Raw genomic sequence first — 16,372 nt, 5'->3', positions numbered from 1 at the left:
GCTTAAAAAACTATATAGTGGATCCTTGAGGCAATAGGGAGTCATTTGAGTGTACCGAGTAGGAGTGAAGTGGTCAGATTCACATTTGAGGAAAAACACTGGTACTTATGAGGAGGACAGACTGGAGAGCAAAGAGATGAGTCAGGGAAAGCAATTAGGAAGCTATAACAGAAGATCAAGGAAGAGACAATAAAGGTCTGGACTCAGGTTGCACTACTCCCATTCACGTACTCAACATACCAGCCAAAATGAGCTATTCACTATCTCATACTTTCCCATGGGATACTGATTTCTAGCATCTTTTGCATTCCCAACTCCAATCTATTTTTGTGACCTTTCAAAACTCCAATTCAAATGCTTCCTTCTTCATGAAGCTTTTCTTGACTCCCTCAGTTAGAAATTATTTTTCCCTTCTTGGAATTCTCAGAGTATCTCATTTGTATGTCTCTTCACTTTTCTTGTTCTATTTATATCTTATTGCTCCTTCCAGATTGTAAGCATATTGAGGGCAGAAACTATGTCTTATTTATTTTAAGAGTCTTATTTAGTGCCCAGAACAATGCCTTGTACTGGGCAAATGCTTAATAAATGTTTGTTGAATTTCAATTTGCTATTGAACTTGTCACACCTAGGCACAGTACATAATTAATTATCTGACTCTAATCTCTGGCAAGAGATACCTTCCCTCCCTCCACTCTGGGTCAAACTGTGAAAGAATGCTGCAATGGATTGCCCTTTCTCCCATGCACTAACTACAGACAAGAGCCATTTTCTGCATTTCCTAGACTAATGACGGAGTTTTAGAAATGTAAATTTTTGAGGGTCTAGGGATTGTCTGGGAGGAAATTACACAATAGATGAAGAGCATTGGAAATAAGCATTTGAGGAGGGGAGAATTGGAGCTGCTTGAGACAAGAAAGGCCTGAGGAAGTCAGGAAAGGCTGAAAGATTGAAAAGAATAATTTCGTAAAGACTTTTGGACTGCAGAAAAGGCAGCTGCAAAGGGTGTCTGAGAGTTGTCTGAAACAGGAATGTACCTGGGAAGCTGAGCTGAGGATTTTGTTTTGTTTCCTCAGAGGCCAAAGGAATTGAAATCAAGGGCTTTAGCTGGACAAAAGTCACCAAAGAGTAGAATTGGGAAGAGAAACCAGACTTCTTTTTTAAAAAAATGCTTCAATTCTCAGAGATCCAGACAAAAGAAAGGCCTGAACTGGGGAACGGGATGAACTTTACCATACTGGGTACTTATAATTCACCTATCTAAATGTGGTTTGTACTGGGGAATTCCTCAGACTGTAGAAAAATAGTTTCTGGCCTAAATGGTCAGCTGGGTGTCAGGTTTCTGAGAAGGCAAAACAGAAGCAAGTGAAGGAACTAGGGAGAATATGGAGTTACTTTAAGAATATGTCTTTAGTTGGAGGACCTGGAATCAAATCTCAACATTAGTAATATTATAACCTCCCAAGACTTGTCTCTTCATTTGTTTTGTTTTGTTTTTTAAAGAGAAAAGAAAGGAAAAAAGATGCCTAGGAGAGGAGTAGAGTTAGATATTCTCTTTTCAATTCCATCTTATTCCATTTTAAAACTTGTGATGCAAAGAGACTTTAACTCTTACCCTTCCATTAAGTTTCAGGTGGTGGCAGTGGAAGTAATTGGTGACAATGCCAAGAGCTCTAGTGTTCCATTGCTGCTCCCTAGGCATTTAGCCATAAGAGGTCCTGCTCTGGGGAATATACCTCAGTTGGTTCTGACTTTCCAGTTGAACCATACTACCTCCCTGAACTATAAATAGGAAAAATAATGAAAAATTTGATTTTAAAATATTTGTGGAGTTTTGCTTACTAGCAGAAATGTTTCACTCTAATTTTAGATGATGTAACTGAATTCTGTCTGGAATAATACCACTCTCTGTTTCAATTGTATAGAGAAGTATATTTCCCAAACTAGTGGCATGAACTGCACCCTCCTGATCTGCATGTTTGTAAAGCAGCAAGACTGCTTGAATAGGCACTGACTGATACAATCCCTGATTTGGTGTGCCACAGATTTCTCAGCTGACTTACCCATTTGCAGCTGGCACAGATCTACTGTGCTAGGGCAGATTCAACAGTCAGTTTTGAAAACTGGATCACAGGAACCAAAAAGATCATGGTGAATCTGCCTCCTTGGCCCGAGATATGAGCAATATGAAAATTGTTTAATAGCTTTAAGCATCACTAGGCCTTGCAAGTCCAAGGAATGGAAACTAGAGTCTAAACCAAGTTCTACCCTGCATTTGCTAAATTGCCTTGGGCAAGTCACTTCACACCTATACCTGTTTCTCCATTTGGAAATATGATAATAATCTCTTCCTACTGCCAATTAATTAATGATTAGGAAGTATAATATCTGCTAGACTCACCCTGTCCTGTGAAAGCACTACAATCCTCAAAGAATTTCTTTTTTGTAACTTCTCTTGAAGAACCAATAAATTATGTTGACTGTGCCTTGAAACCTGAATGATGGCTGGATGGGAAAAGGGGCCAAAGAAAGAATTTAAGGTTCTAATAACAATGGAGGAAAAAACCTGCTTTAATACCATATAAAAGTATAAGAGGGGAGGAAAAGGGGCTCAATGGAATGTATGATCCTAAATTTAGAACTGAAAGGGGGATCAAGGGCCAACTAGTCTAGACCCTTCCCTTTAACAAATGAGGAAATTGAGGTCTAGGAAATTGAGGTCTAGGATAATTAAGTGACTGCCCAAGGTCACACAGGTAGTACTGCAGACAAAATATGGACCCTGGTTCTCTGACTACAGAGCTAGAGTTCTTCTCACTGTAGAGTGCTACTAACCATGTCCCTTTCCCCCTCATTACCAAAAATAAATACTCTTAATCACTCAGATACAAACTATCTGCAAGGCTGATTAAACCACCTCATTACCATGTAAAATAGCTTTTGCTTGTTAAAAGACAATGTCACTAATTGACATCCCCTGACTTTTAAGGGGAAAAAGGTTAGGCAGTCTATCCATCAATGACATTAGGTTAGCATTCTACTAGATGCCTAGGAGAACGGGATACAAGATATAAGATATGTAAATACATATACATAACTGGAAATAATTTTACTTACCATTAAAACAGGTGAGGGAATGGGGGACATAAGTCTTCTGCCTATGGATCAACAGAATTCTTTCAACTTCTTCCGAGAATATAGAATATCAGTAAATTATCACAAGCAGTGTGGTTCACAGCGCATTAAATATTTCCACGGACCAAGAAGGAAAAGCAGACTAGCATAGTCAAGAGCCAGTGCCAGACTCAAGAAGATCCATGTTTTGACCATCTGAACTAGACAAAGTCATTTTACTTCCCATCACCTCCAAACAGCTTCAAGGCTCAAGTTTTGAAGTAGTTACATTAGGAGGGGAATTTTCCTATGAAGAGTTATTCCAGTACCAGTGAAATAACAGTTACACATATCAAAAACAAATGTCAGCTTTAAGTAGCTATATGATACTTGACAGTCAGTTGGAGGTGGAGTCAGGGTTCTCATGGCACCAGATTCTAGATTATTTTGTGTCATCTAGCCTTCCTTCTTTCTTCCTCACCCCCTTCCCCCCAAAAAGAGGTTGTTGGGCCTGGAAGAGAGAGAAGAGAAGGGAAATTGCCCTATGACAATAATCCTGTTGTCCTGATTTCATGCATTTCTTATTATTATTATCTAAATCATTATACCATGGGTTTCCAGGGAAAAGCCCTTGGTGGTTTGGTAAACTTAACTGACACAGCCATAAATCTTTCACATATAAAGAGCAATCTTACACATAAATAAATGTATATGATATCATTTTCAAAAAACCAAACAATGCATCTCTAGAAAGTAATCTAGATCTTAGTGACTGAAATTATATTTCTCATGAGAATGTATCTCCCCATAAGAACATGTTTTATGAATTCAAAAGCTACTTTGTCAAAGTCAAACCAATCTGACCTTGGTTTCAGTATTAAAAAGGCTAGTTGGTAAGGTTAACCAGTTCAATTGCTTATTAAGGAAGCAGTCACACATGACAATTGTAGTGCCCTGACCTTTCTGGAGTGACCTAATCACAGGATGAGAAGGAAAACAAGGAAATTTGAGTAGATTTTTTTCTATAAAGATTAGAATTTCCTCTCCCTATAGATTCTATAATCTGAAAATTGATGGCACAGTTTCTAGGGACATGATTTATAAGAAGAAGCTAAATTCAATTCCTTTTCTTACAACACCTGAGAATGAAGCAGGAATAGCAATATTCTGGCCAGAGCTCTAAATTCCATAGTAATTCAGTTTGATTTGCATCTCTGGATCTGGGAATATAACAAGACAGAAGGGAACCCTTTTCCCATCCGATGTATTCGGGGTTTTTTTTTTGTTTGTTTGTTTGTTTTTTAATTTTTAATTTATTTTTTATTTTTTAGAAAAAAATTTTTTATGGTTACATGATTCATGTTCTTGCTCTCTCTTCCCTCACTCCCCCCAGTAACCGATGTGCATTTCCACTGGTTTCTTCATATATTATCAACCAAGACCTATTTCCATATTATTGGTAATTGTTCTAGGGTGTTCATTAAGAGTCTACATCCAAATCGTGTACTTAGATGGTGGCCAGATATATTTATGACAAAAAAAAGGGTGAAGGACCTTTCTTCTACAGGAAACACTCCTGCCAATGGCAAAAAGGTTATGTTAAGCCACATAGAAAGTAGTATTAAGAGATTTCCGTTACAGAAAGAGCACATTACTAACACAAAGTAGTAATTTGACTAGTAGGAAAAATCTCTCAATAATTGACCTCTTCTTCCACATATACACTCTATCTATAGTCCTCTTTATTAGTGCTATGTGGCTAAGGTGACAAATAAATACAGTATCTATCACATGCAAATATGCAATATTAGGATAAAGAGAACTGTACAAACTCACCAAGATATGCCAATCCAATAGTTTTCTTCCAAAGATTTCTAATAGTCTGTTGAGCCCACCATGATAAGGTAAATTAATCTTATTTCACTTAGTCTCATTATGGGGATACTTCATCTGGGAACTAAGTAGTTTAGAGCCCAAAATCAGTTAGAACTATGTAGATGATCCTTAAGATAATAATATATTTCATTTATATAGCTCAAAGATTTGCAAAGCACTTTGTATACGTAGAAAGCACTCTCTGGCCTCATTCTTCCAGAGTGAGGCTCACTACATCTCCTCCCAAAAGTTCTAGGGGTACCTTTGAGGGGTTGTTATCAGCTCAAGTCCCCATTCCAGTATAGTTTCCCATCAGTAATTGATATCCAGTTACATTTAAGTAATTGATATCAATTAGGTTTTTTGTTTTGTTTTGTTTTGTTTTAAAACTCTTACCACCTTCTACCTTGGAATCAATACTGTGTTCCAGGGCAGAAGAGAGATCAAGTGTTACAAAATAAAATTGGTCTGGAGGCTCAGGATGAGAGTTATAAGCATTTATTAGTGAAGAGAGAAAGTGATAGAGAAAGTTAGACTTCAGCCTAATAGATTTTATATTTCATTTTGCTGGGATTGCTGCCTGTTGTCAAAGATCAAGGGTCAAGATAAGCCAGCCTGGACAGCTCAGAGAGCCAAAACCCCAGTCCAATAAGTACCTTTCTGAAAATTAAGAGAGAGCAATTCTGCTTCTGGCCGGGGTTTTATTTTTTTTTAGAACCCTTAACTTCTGTGTATTGACTCCTATGTGGAAGAGCCATAAGGGTGGGCAATGGGGATCAAGTGACTTGCCCAGGATCACACAGCTGGGAAGTGTCTGAGGCCAGATTTGGACCTAGGACCTCCCGCCTCTAGGCCTGACTCTCAATCCACTGAGCTACCCAGCTGCCCCCCTGGCAGGGTTTTTAAAAAACCTGTCCTTGGCCAATGGCTTTCAAATGTCATGCTGTCTGCATGGAGACATTAGGCTGGCTCTGGCACGTTGATGCTAGGGATGCCCATGCTGATACCAGGGTATGCCAGGAGACCAGCATCAGGCCATTAGATATGACATTACTCTGTGACACCTTTGTCTCATTGTTGGGGTGCCATGGGATGGAAGAATTTTTCTTCATACATAAGGGCTAGGCAATGGAGATTAAGTGACTTGCCTAGTGTCATGTAGCTAGGAAATGTGTGAGATCATATTTTAATCCAAGACCTCGCATCTCTAGGCCTAGATCTCAATATGCTGAACCTGGATGCCCCCTCAATTAGGTCTTAACAAAAGGATATTTACTTCAAATATAGAATAAGAATAGGCATTATACAGCAAGCACAAACATTTCCACCTGTCGCCTCAGAGGCACCCTCTCTCCTCGATGCTGCCTCCTAGAGACACAAGGTAAAGATTGTCGGTTTCCACATAACATTGGTCCAAACTGCCAGATAATTCCTTGTTAGATGAGTCTTCCAGCTACAGGACGAAAGGTCTCTTTCATCCTCAGGGCATTAATACTGGGTTAGTTGCATGCAAAACCCAGCACAGACATAACTCACATCTCTAAGCTTGAGGCTCACTCTCTTAACCTTTCAAAACTCATAAAATCATACCCTCCAAATTAATCTCCTTCCCCTGAAACAAAAGAACAAATGTGAAGGCAAAGAACCAAGCGACATATTCAGAGGTATAGTTGGCCTCAAATGGGGAAGGTCTCTCCCTTTTACAGCATTATTTCTCACCAGAATGCTGCCAGACTAGAAGAAGTCTCACCATGAGGTCAAATCAAAAGCAGGAGGAAGTGAACTGGGGCCTTTTTAATGCTCTCAGTTCCAGCTAGGCAGTCACAGCAAATCAAAGAGGCTCCTATTCATCATGTGCTAAGAAGAATAAAATCAGTTACAAAATGTAGGTTCCAAAATCTCTCAGAGACACTTCCATTGCATGTTATCCCAACTCTTTCCAAAAGAGGTTCCTCCTATATGGAAATAGTCTCTTCTACATGGAAACTTGCATCAGCAGCACTCTGTACAGACTTATAAGAACTGTTGCACATGCATAATCCCATGTAATCCTTATACTGACACTCTAACACAGGGGCCAGCAAATTACTGCTTCAGGGCCAAATCTGGCCAGCTACCTGTTTTTGTTTAGCTCCAAAACCAAAGAATGGTTTTTATGCTTTTGAATGCAATAAAAACTTTATTTAAAATATAAAAAAATTAATCTGGGGCCTATAAAAAAAGCCAGGCAGCCAAATCATAAATATTTTATCTACTTTAAGATTATCAATCAGCATGCAGCAGCAATCAGCATTTATTGAGTGTGTCAAGTATTTGTGCTGGGTTCAGAGGATATAGTGACAAAAATGAAATAGTCTCTGTTTTGAAAGAGATTACATTATATCAGGGGACACATGTTTATACAATGTATACAGAATATACACAAAATAAATTCAAAACAATTTTGGGAGAGAGATTACTTGGACCTGAGGGGATCAGGAAAGGATTCATATAGAAGTGGTACTTAAGCTGAGTCATGAATGAAGTAAGGGATTCTCTCAGGTAAAGATGAGTAGAGAGTGCAAAGACATGGAGACAGGAAATGGAATGTTATATGTGAGAAACAGCAAGAAGAACAGTTTAGCTAGATGTTAGTGTGAGAAAGGAAGTGATGTATAATGAGGCTGAAAGGCGGGGCTGAGGCCAAGGTACCCAGCAAGAGAGTTCTATATTATCTTAGAGAAAAGAGGGGGGGTAGATACTATTATTTTAACCATTTCCTAGAAAAAGATACTAAGGTTCAGAGAGGTTAATTTCCCCACAGGCACATAAAGTGTCTACAGAGAGATTGGAATCCATCCTAACTCCAAGTCCAACACTTTAACAGTGTATTCTATGACTGTTGCTTACCCAGTTTAATTCACTGCCAATCATTCTGCAGTTATTCAGTAAATCTATACCAATTACAAATTTCTCTCACTGCCAGAATCATTGTTTCAAATCCACTTCCGTCTAACTGACCATAATATTTTAAAAGAAAGCTTTCTATACTTAAGTACATCTTACAAGCATTTTCACATGACTCCAAGAAACTGTCTTAGGAGAAAGATCTCTTTGGCAATCTGCAGTGAAAGCAAATAAATATCTGCTCTTTTAGCTCCCAATGAAATGGAATCATTTGCTTTCTTTAAGCTGGACTCACACCCATCATTTTTCTACTAAATTAGGAACAGGAATAAAGAGTAGAATTCCACTTTGTAGAACTATTATGAATTTGTTTCTTTTGGAGCTGATAATTTTGAGTCAGGCAACTAAAACTGAAAAGCAAATGCCTTGGGAAATGGTTTAAACACTCCATTATTTTGGCAAAGGAAGATAAATTCTTTGCCTGTCACTCACTAACAAGACTTGCAGATTGAAGATGAAGGGGGGGAAGGAGAGAGTAATGAATAGCTTAGATGAATAGAGGCCTGCTTCCTAAGCACTACGGCTCTCACTTGACTTGTTGGATATAGGAGGAAGGCCTATTTTTTGTTTAATTGGAAGCCCAGTTACATTTTCAAAAGGCATTCAAACATGACACAACAACTTTTAGAGGCCATCTTAAAGGAAGTTGACAATAAATGTCAATCATGCAATCTCAAGACTGACTTCTTATCACCAAGTAAGCAAGAGATACATTCAAATTTCTCCAGTTACAGATCACAGATTATAGAGTTCACAGTGAGAAGAGGCCTTAGAGACCATCGACATGGGTCCCAGAACACCTACGCTTAAGATTTCAAAGACCCTTGGAGTGTATCTATTGCCACCTGGAGCCCAGCTGCCATGCTTAGCCAAGTCTGTAGAACTCCAAAGGTGGCATCTATTAAAACACCAACACATTCCATTGAGAAGTTTAGGCCTAGTTCATTCAAGAAATCCCTCTATTGACTAAATAAGTTCTATCACCTGAGCAATCTTCCTCTACCATTATGCCATTGTAACCCAACCTCCTGTTATACAAGTTCCCCAAATCCTGGTCAGCCAGTCTCACAACCTCAGACGCAAATAGCACACCCCCTACTAAGATATCTCTTGAAACCTCATCTCTTATTTTCCCAGGACCATTTCAACCTGATTTGCTATTGTCCTACCCTCCCTTGGGCCCTTTGGCACACCGGCCCTACAATCAAACTACATTCAGTTAAAATATTTAAGTAAAACCTAGATTTTCATTTCATTGGAGGCCACTCTTCCCATTCCCCACGACTCAAAGGACCAAGAAGTAATTTTTGGTCACATAGTTTTATTGATCTCTTTTGATTTTATATAATATAGGTTCATAGGTATCTCATGAAAACATAAAACAGTTCAGAAAAATGAACAATACAGTGATATCATCTAAAAATACATGCAAATTTCACATCTAAATTCCCTCACCTCTTAGTTTTTTTAATGAACAGAAATGTATTTTCTCTCCCTTCCACCTCCCAAATGGAATTGGAAAAATTGGAAAAAGGTGAGGGGATGGAATTTTATTTAAAATATGCATAGTCAAGCAAAAAAAAATTCTTTCCACAACTCTTTACAAAAATACATATTTACATATACATATGTATATGTGTTCAAATATATATATGTATATACATATATATATATATATTTCTACACCCTAAATTTATTACCTCTTTATCATGGATAGCATTTTTTTATCATCAACCCTCTAGAATCATGAATGGTAATTATATATATATAAAAATATATATATATTTTTTTTTAAACCCTTAACTTCTGTGTATTGGCTCCTAGATGGAAGAATGGTAAGGGTGGGCAATGGGGGTCAAGTGACTTGCCAAGGGTCACACAGCTGGGAAGTGTCTGAGGCCGGATTTGAACCTAGGACCTCCCGTCTCTAGGCCTGACTCTCCATCCACCGAGCTACCCAGCTGCCCCCCTGAATGGTAATTATATTGCTTATAGTTCTTACAGCTTTTAAACTTGTTTTACAGTTCTTGTTTTTGTATGTAATGCTCTCCTGATTTTGCTAAGTGCTAACCCTCAAAATTGCTCATTTTTATAATATGATCCTATACTATAAATTGTTCTTCTGATTTTGCCCATTTTACTGTTCATCAGTTCATATAATTTCCAAGTCTTTCAAAATCATTTATTTCCCCATTTTTCATAGCATAACAGTACTCTGTCATATTCACATATCAAATTTATTTAGCTATTCCTCAATTGATGGACATCACATTAGTTTCCAGTTTTCCACCACCTCAAAAAGAATTGCTATAAATATATTTGTACCTAAAAGCCCTTTACTTCTTTCTTTGATCTTTTAAAAACAACGACCTAGAAGTAGCATAGCTGGACCAAAGCACACACACTTTTTAGTAATTTTTTGTATATAATTTCAATTTGCTTCCCAGAATGGAAACCAATGGAAAAGATGCCAAAGTGCTTTTCTGAACAAGTAAGCATGTCTGACCATGCCAATCAACTACTTAATAAACTTCAGTGACTCCCTATGACATCTAGAATCAATATAAGTTCCTCTTTTTTTACTTTTAAAGCCCTTTTCAACCTTAGCAATACATTGACTCCCTTTCTCATACTTTGCAGTCAATCCAAATAGGATTTCTTGACTTTTTCTTATAAACACTCCATCTCCATCTCTACTCCTTTGTACTAAGTATTTGCCATCCTTGAAATGTATGCCCTTCCTCAGCTCCATCTCTTAGAATTTCTAGTTTCCTCTAAAGTTCTATTCAGGAACTATAATGAAGCCTTTCCTATTCCTCCTAGTAACTCTTATTTCTTCTCGTTTTCTATCACATGTGTATCATGTATTTATTTTTTATATACTTATATATTCATATGTTCCTTTATCATGTTTAAATCCCAGTGGCTAGCACAATGCTTGGCACGAAGTAGATGCTTAATAAATGCTAGCTGTTAATTCCTTGATCCTTATTGCTATCATGGACTAACCTCCAGGGAATTCTCCCAACTTTCTCAAGGTGTTCATCAATTAATTTAGCAATTAGATCATAGTCTTCCCCTTTACTTCCATTTGCTGCCATAATCCTTGGGGACATTAGTATTCATGTTATAATGTCAATAATGAAAAAAAAACTCTAATTTATAGAGCACTTGAAAGTTTAGAAAATACTTTCCTCATAATAAATCTATGAGGTGAGTCATTCAAGTAAATTTTGTTGTGAAAAGAACATTGGACTTGGGGTCTGGCAGAGAATCCATTTCAAATCCTACCTCTGCTATTTACTATGATATTGGGCAAATCACTTAACCTCCTTGGGTTCCAGTTTCCTCGTCTGTAGGGTTACTAGTTTACCCTAGATTATCTATGAAGTTCTCTTCTGGCTCTAAAACTATGATCCCATTGTCTCTATCTTACAGATGAGAAAACTGAAATTCTGCAAGGTTTAGTAATTTATGGTCATATAGCTAAAAAAATGTCTCAGCTAAATTCAAACCTAGGTTTCTTGATTCTATATACTGTATCCCTAACACTTAGGCTACAAGACATTTCAATTTCTTCACATCTAGGACTTCTCATGTATTGTTTTGTGTTTTAGATGGTAAAGAGCAGGCCCTCTAGGCTGTTCTAGCTACAGTAGTGTTGAGCTTGCATTCTGGCCATTTCCAAGAAGATGTGCTTATTATCTCTAAAGGCCCTAGGGCACTTAAAGATATCAGAAAAACCCTTGGTAGTCCCTAGTTTCTCCTGTTAGGACTTCAGTGAGCTCAAGTGAAGTATCCCATCAAAAGTATATCAGTAAGGACTAGATACTGGACCAGGAAATAACTCTGTTCTCTGGCTCATTTTTCCTTTTTCCTCTCTTGAACATATCCCATGTAAAAAGGATGTCTTCTCTAGGATTTCCCATGAGGGGTGCCTTTCCACATTCCAGCAGAAAAGACCACTGCAACCACAGTTGGAGGTTGGCTAGGTAAGCCTGAGTTTGGGCTTCTTGCTACCTCTACTGCTTTGTGTTTCATTCCCTAAGTACAAGTGACTGAACAATGATACTGAAATGAACATTTCCAGCCTTAGAGGTAACCTTGTTAACTTGAGAGGTTGGAGAATTCCTGGGTTTCTTAGCTGATGCTTGATGAGAGAACTTACTGCTACTACAGAACTTCTTGGAAATGACCACTAGCAAGAGGATGAACCCAAGTCCTGACCTGGCTTGCCAGAAGACATAGTCCTAAAAAAAACTGTATTAAAGACACAGAGCCAAGAAGTCAAGCATGAAATGTCAAATCAGTAGTCATCAAAAAATGTTTCCTATTTTGATGTTTTAAGAATCAACCTTATAAATTACTGCTTCATGTTTAAAACTTTATTTTTTAATGCTTATTAGTCATTTTTTTGCAGAAGAAAAAAGTAACTGCCATATAATTGTTCTATATTGTACTCTGAGTATCTTTCTACTCTCTTTTGAAGGGACCTTAAACATGAGCCAAACCTAAGTTTCATGATTCTCCTTTGGTCTCTAGAGTGTAAATATAACAAACCAAAGAGTTCAAGAAAAAGAGTCTGACCATTTGTCCAGGGGCACCCATGGAAACCTTATTGGCATATATGTATCCAAAACAGCTGCTTCTTCATAGATCTGGCAAGGGTTATGACCCAGTCCTCCTGGAACCAGAAAACTGTTACGCAGATATTTGTATTGATGCCTTATCCCTCTCCTTGACTGAGAGTTTTCTCCCACTATACCAATATTTCCCCTTTTCATTGATAAAAATGGAGATGCTAGGAAAAAATGTTCAGACTTGATGATACATATGGGCCCCCTTAAAGTAAGAATTCTCTAGGCAGTAAAATGTTTGGAAAGATTGAAAATGCACATTTCCAATACTTGTGATATCTTATCTTTTTCGTACGCATAAAAAGTCTTTACCAACTGAAACTAGGAAAGGCTAGGCTGAAAATACCATTTTTAGTATCTGAAATTTCCAAAGGAGGTCAAGTAAAATACCCATTTTCACAGAAATGTCAGCTTTACTGAATGAAAGAGGTTGGAAAGGAGATTTAAATAATGCTTATGAAACTCCATACATTTTTAAAGTTGTGTCCAGTCAGGTTCATAATTAATGAATTATTTCCCTTTTAAATGCTTCAGAATTTTAATTCTTTAGCAGAGGAAAAAAGGTAGCTAAGTTGGGAGAATTATGAGTAGGAAAAAAAAAGGTGATATTGGCATGTTTTATCTCTTGTCTTTATTTAAACAAGATACTTTTATTCCCATAAAATTCTTATGGGGAAAAGAATTCCATTTTTTTTCCTGGAATATCTATTTTTATGGAATGACCTTAGTTCTGAGCCAGTCCATAAAAACACAACTTTTCTATAGCAAGTGAAAGTGATGGTGCCAAAATATTTTACTTATAAAAACCATCACCATGATAATAAGCTTCACTCTTCGGTGGAGAATCTACATGGAAGGGAGAGAGAGAAAAAGGTGACTAAACTTGCAAAGAACAAAGCTATAATGGCAAGGTAGAGGTCACAGAAGAAGCATTACTAACCTAAATCAGAAAGGCCCAGAGTTTCAGAAAGATTTTCTCAGGTTCAACCCGAAGGCTTTTCTTTTGCTCAGATCTCTCCACGTTCCTCTGCCCTCACTGTGTCTCTATTTTGCTTCAGTATTCATTCCCCTGACCACTCCCAAGAAGACAGAGTTTGATTTTAACTACTAACCTAAAGCTGACTGCTACTAGAAAATTCCTGCTAAAGAATTTACTCAGGGAATAAGTACAGCACATAGATTGAGCACCTGGTTCTTGTTCTTTCCTTGTGGCTATCCAAGCCACTCCAGTATCTCAAATAAATACAGCAAGCCTTTATTGTCTTGCTATTATGGGTCTAACATTGGTGGGGAGGAAGGGAAAAATATGGCTAAAGATTATGCTTGGTCCTTGTCCTCAAACAACTGACCAGCTAGTTGGGGAGAGGAAATTGACAACAATAACAACAACAAAAACAATTAAAGAGTAGGAAGCTTAATCCCAGGCACATGAAGAGAAGGCAACTCACACCTCTCACAGTAGAGCCACCAATGTTATCAGGAGGCTTCCTGGTCTCATCTAGTATATAGTCTCTTCCCGGGTGTTCCCCAGGTCTCAAGGTACTGCTAGGCATTGGTTCACAAGTTATGAAGTTTCTCTATACTTCCAGCTTCTGTGTTCTGCAAAAGTTCTCGGATAAGTTGATGTCTCTTTCCTGTGAAAAACTTTCTTAACAGAGCTTTGAAACTTAACTTCTGTTTTTCCAGGGAAGTAAGGTCTTCACATATCCAGTACAGGAGGAGGGGGAAAAAAACTCATGTGCTTTTCTCTTCATCCTGAAGATGTATCAGTTCCCATAACCTTGGCAGTGGTTGCCTTTTCCTTACCAGCAAAAGTCTTTGCCTCCTGAGGCCAAGTCTTTTAAAACACAGACCAAACAAACAACTAAGCAGAAGAGTCTGTCCTTGAACCTCACCTTCTTCATCACTTTTCATCAGTCTCCATCTGACTTAGGTTTTGATCTGCCTGCACTTATATTTTATTTAGTTGAATGTAGTGAGTTGAATAGTCTTGCCTCTTGTCATCCTGGCCTTAACTACATGTGATTTTTTTTAAAATATGAAAAGCTGAGACAGTCATCTTGAGTAGACTGTAAAAGAACTTGTTGCATTGGAATTTATAAGGGCCAACATCCTGTTGATCTTTGTCTCCATTTCAAATCTTTCTTTAAAATCCTATTTGGAAGGACTTTGGAGCTCGGCCAATCAAGAGCTGGAGGGCAAGTGACTTGTCCAAGGTCACACAGGGAAGGCCTACATCTTCTAACTCCAGGGTTCTTTCCACAATAGCAGATTACCTCATTTTTAAAAGAAACATCAGGATTCTGGGTAGAGGCAGGAAGTGAGGGGAAGGAAGCCGTTTGCTTTGACTTCACTGTCTGTCACTAAACCTTAGAACCAAAGGGAGGTGACAAATATGTCCACTCAACGTTCCTAGGATAATCTCCTTTGGCCCACAGAAGGCCTCACAGTTTAAATGAATGATTTCTTGCACAGCGACTAGTTGCAGGTCAGCAGAATCTAAATTAGCGGTCCGATTTCTCAAAGGATGTTGAGGCCCAAAGGACACGGAGGTGGGGGCAGAGCCAGGAGCGCGTGGGGAAGGAGCCAGTGGTAAGGAGGCGGAGCGGGACAGGAAGGGGCGGAGTAACGGCGTGGAAGGGGAGGGGAGGCAGGAGGGACGAGGTCCAACGGAGGTGTTGGGGGCTGGGCACTGTGAAAGCAACCCGCCAGGCAGGAAGGGGCGAGGGCAACTGCACTGGAAGCGGAGAGCAGCAGCGCGCGGGGCATTGTGGGGACGGGCCACAAGGCAGGAGAGGAAGTGGGCAACGGCGTGCGGGGCATTGTGGGGGCAGCCCGCTAGGCAGGGAGGGGCAGGGGCAACTGCACTGGAAGCGGAGAGCAGTGGCGCGCGGGGCATTGTGGGGGCAGGCCGCAAGGCAGGGAGGGGCAACGGCGCGGGATCCAAGAGCAAAGGCTCGTGGGGCACAGTAGGAGCTTGCGCGCGCGCGGGCCACCTCAACGGGGGGTCATCGAAGCGCACAAAGACGAAGGGCGCCAGGCCGCACCGGTTCCTGAGCTCGCTGTGCCCGATGCGGCCGTGGTTGTAGAACCGCACTTCACAAGTCCACCAGGTCCATACCCCCCCTCATCCCGGCCGGCCACGGTGGGTGAATAGTCTCCAGAAAGAAGGACTCTCGCTCCTGTCGCCTCGTGGAGCCGGCTCCGGGTTTTGGACCTCAGTTGAAGTGGTTGAGGAAGGGTAGCCATGTCTGACCGCAAGGCCGTGATCAAGAATGCGGACATGTCGGAGGAGATGCAGCAGGACTCCGTGGAGTGTGCTACTCAGGCCCTGGAGAAGTATAACATCGAGAAGGACATCGCAGCCCACATCAAGAAGGAGTTTGACAAGAAGTACAACCCAACCTGGCACTGCATCGTGGGAAGGAATTTCGGCAGTTATGTGACGCATGAGACGAAGCACTTCATCTACTTCTACATGGGCCAAGTTGCCATTCTTCTGTTCAAGTCTGGTTAGAGCATGGACTGTGTTACCTACTCAGCGATCCATCCAAATAACAAGGACTGCAGCCTAAATTCCAAAAACCAGAGACTAAAACTTCAGCCTTGCCATGGAAACACCTTAATCTTTAAGCCTTTATTGTGTTGTTGTTGTATAGGGCCTCCTGTGTACTAGTTTGTTGTGGTTATAAAACAGTTAGCAAAACAGTTTATATTTGTATTTATTTTCTATTCCATACCCCCGCCTCCCTCTCCTAACCAAAAACAAATCCAGTTCCTTATTTAAAAAATAAATCTGT

The 16,372-nt window shown here is 39.4% G+C and overlaps 1 protein-coding gene across 1 annotated transcript; it reads left to right on the top strand.

Annotated features, from left to right (window-relative positions):
• The first annotated feature begins 15,819 nt into the window (after window positions 1-15,819).
• On the top strand, window positions 15,820-16,089 carry LOC123238841 (dynein light chain 1, cytoplasmic-like). The gene has a single exon (XM_044666068.1). The coding sequence runs from the start codon at window positions 15,820-15,822 to the stop codon at window positions 16,087-16,089; it is 270 nt and encodes an 89-aa protein (XP_044522003.1).
• Window positions 16,090-16,372: the final 283 nt, after the last annotated feature.

This window comes from Gracilinanus agilis, chromosome 3, assembly GCF_016433145.1.
Source record: "Gracilinanus agilis isolate LMUSP501 chromosome 3, AgileGrace, whole genome shotgun sequence".
Classification (NCBI taxonomy): Eukaryota; Metazoa; Chordata; class Mammalia; order Didelphimorphia; family Didelphidae; genus Gracilinanus; species Gracilinanus agilis.
The sequence above is the reverse complement of the archived record's forward strand: the minus strand, read 5'-3'. Positions and strand labels throughout refer to the sequence as shown.

Excerpts from the sequence above, each read along its gene's own strand:
- LOC123238841 (XM_044666068.1), top strand. The coding sequence starts at position 15,820 with ATGTCTGACCGCAAGGCCGTGATCAAGAATGCGGACATGTCGGAGGAG.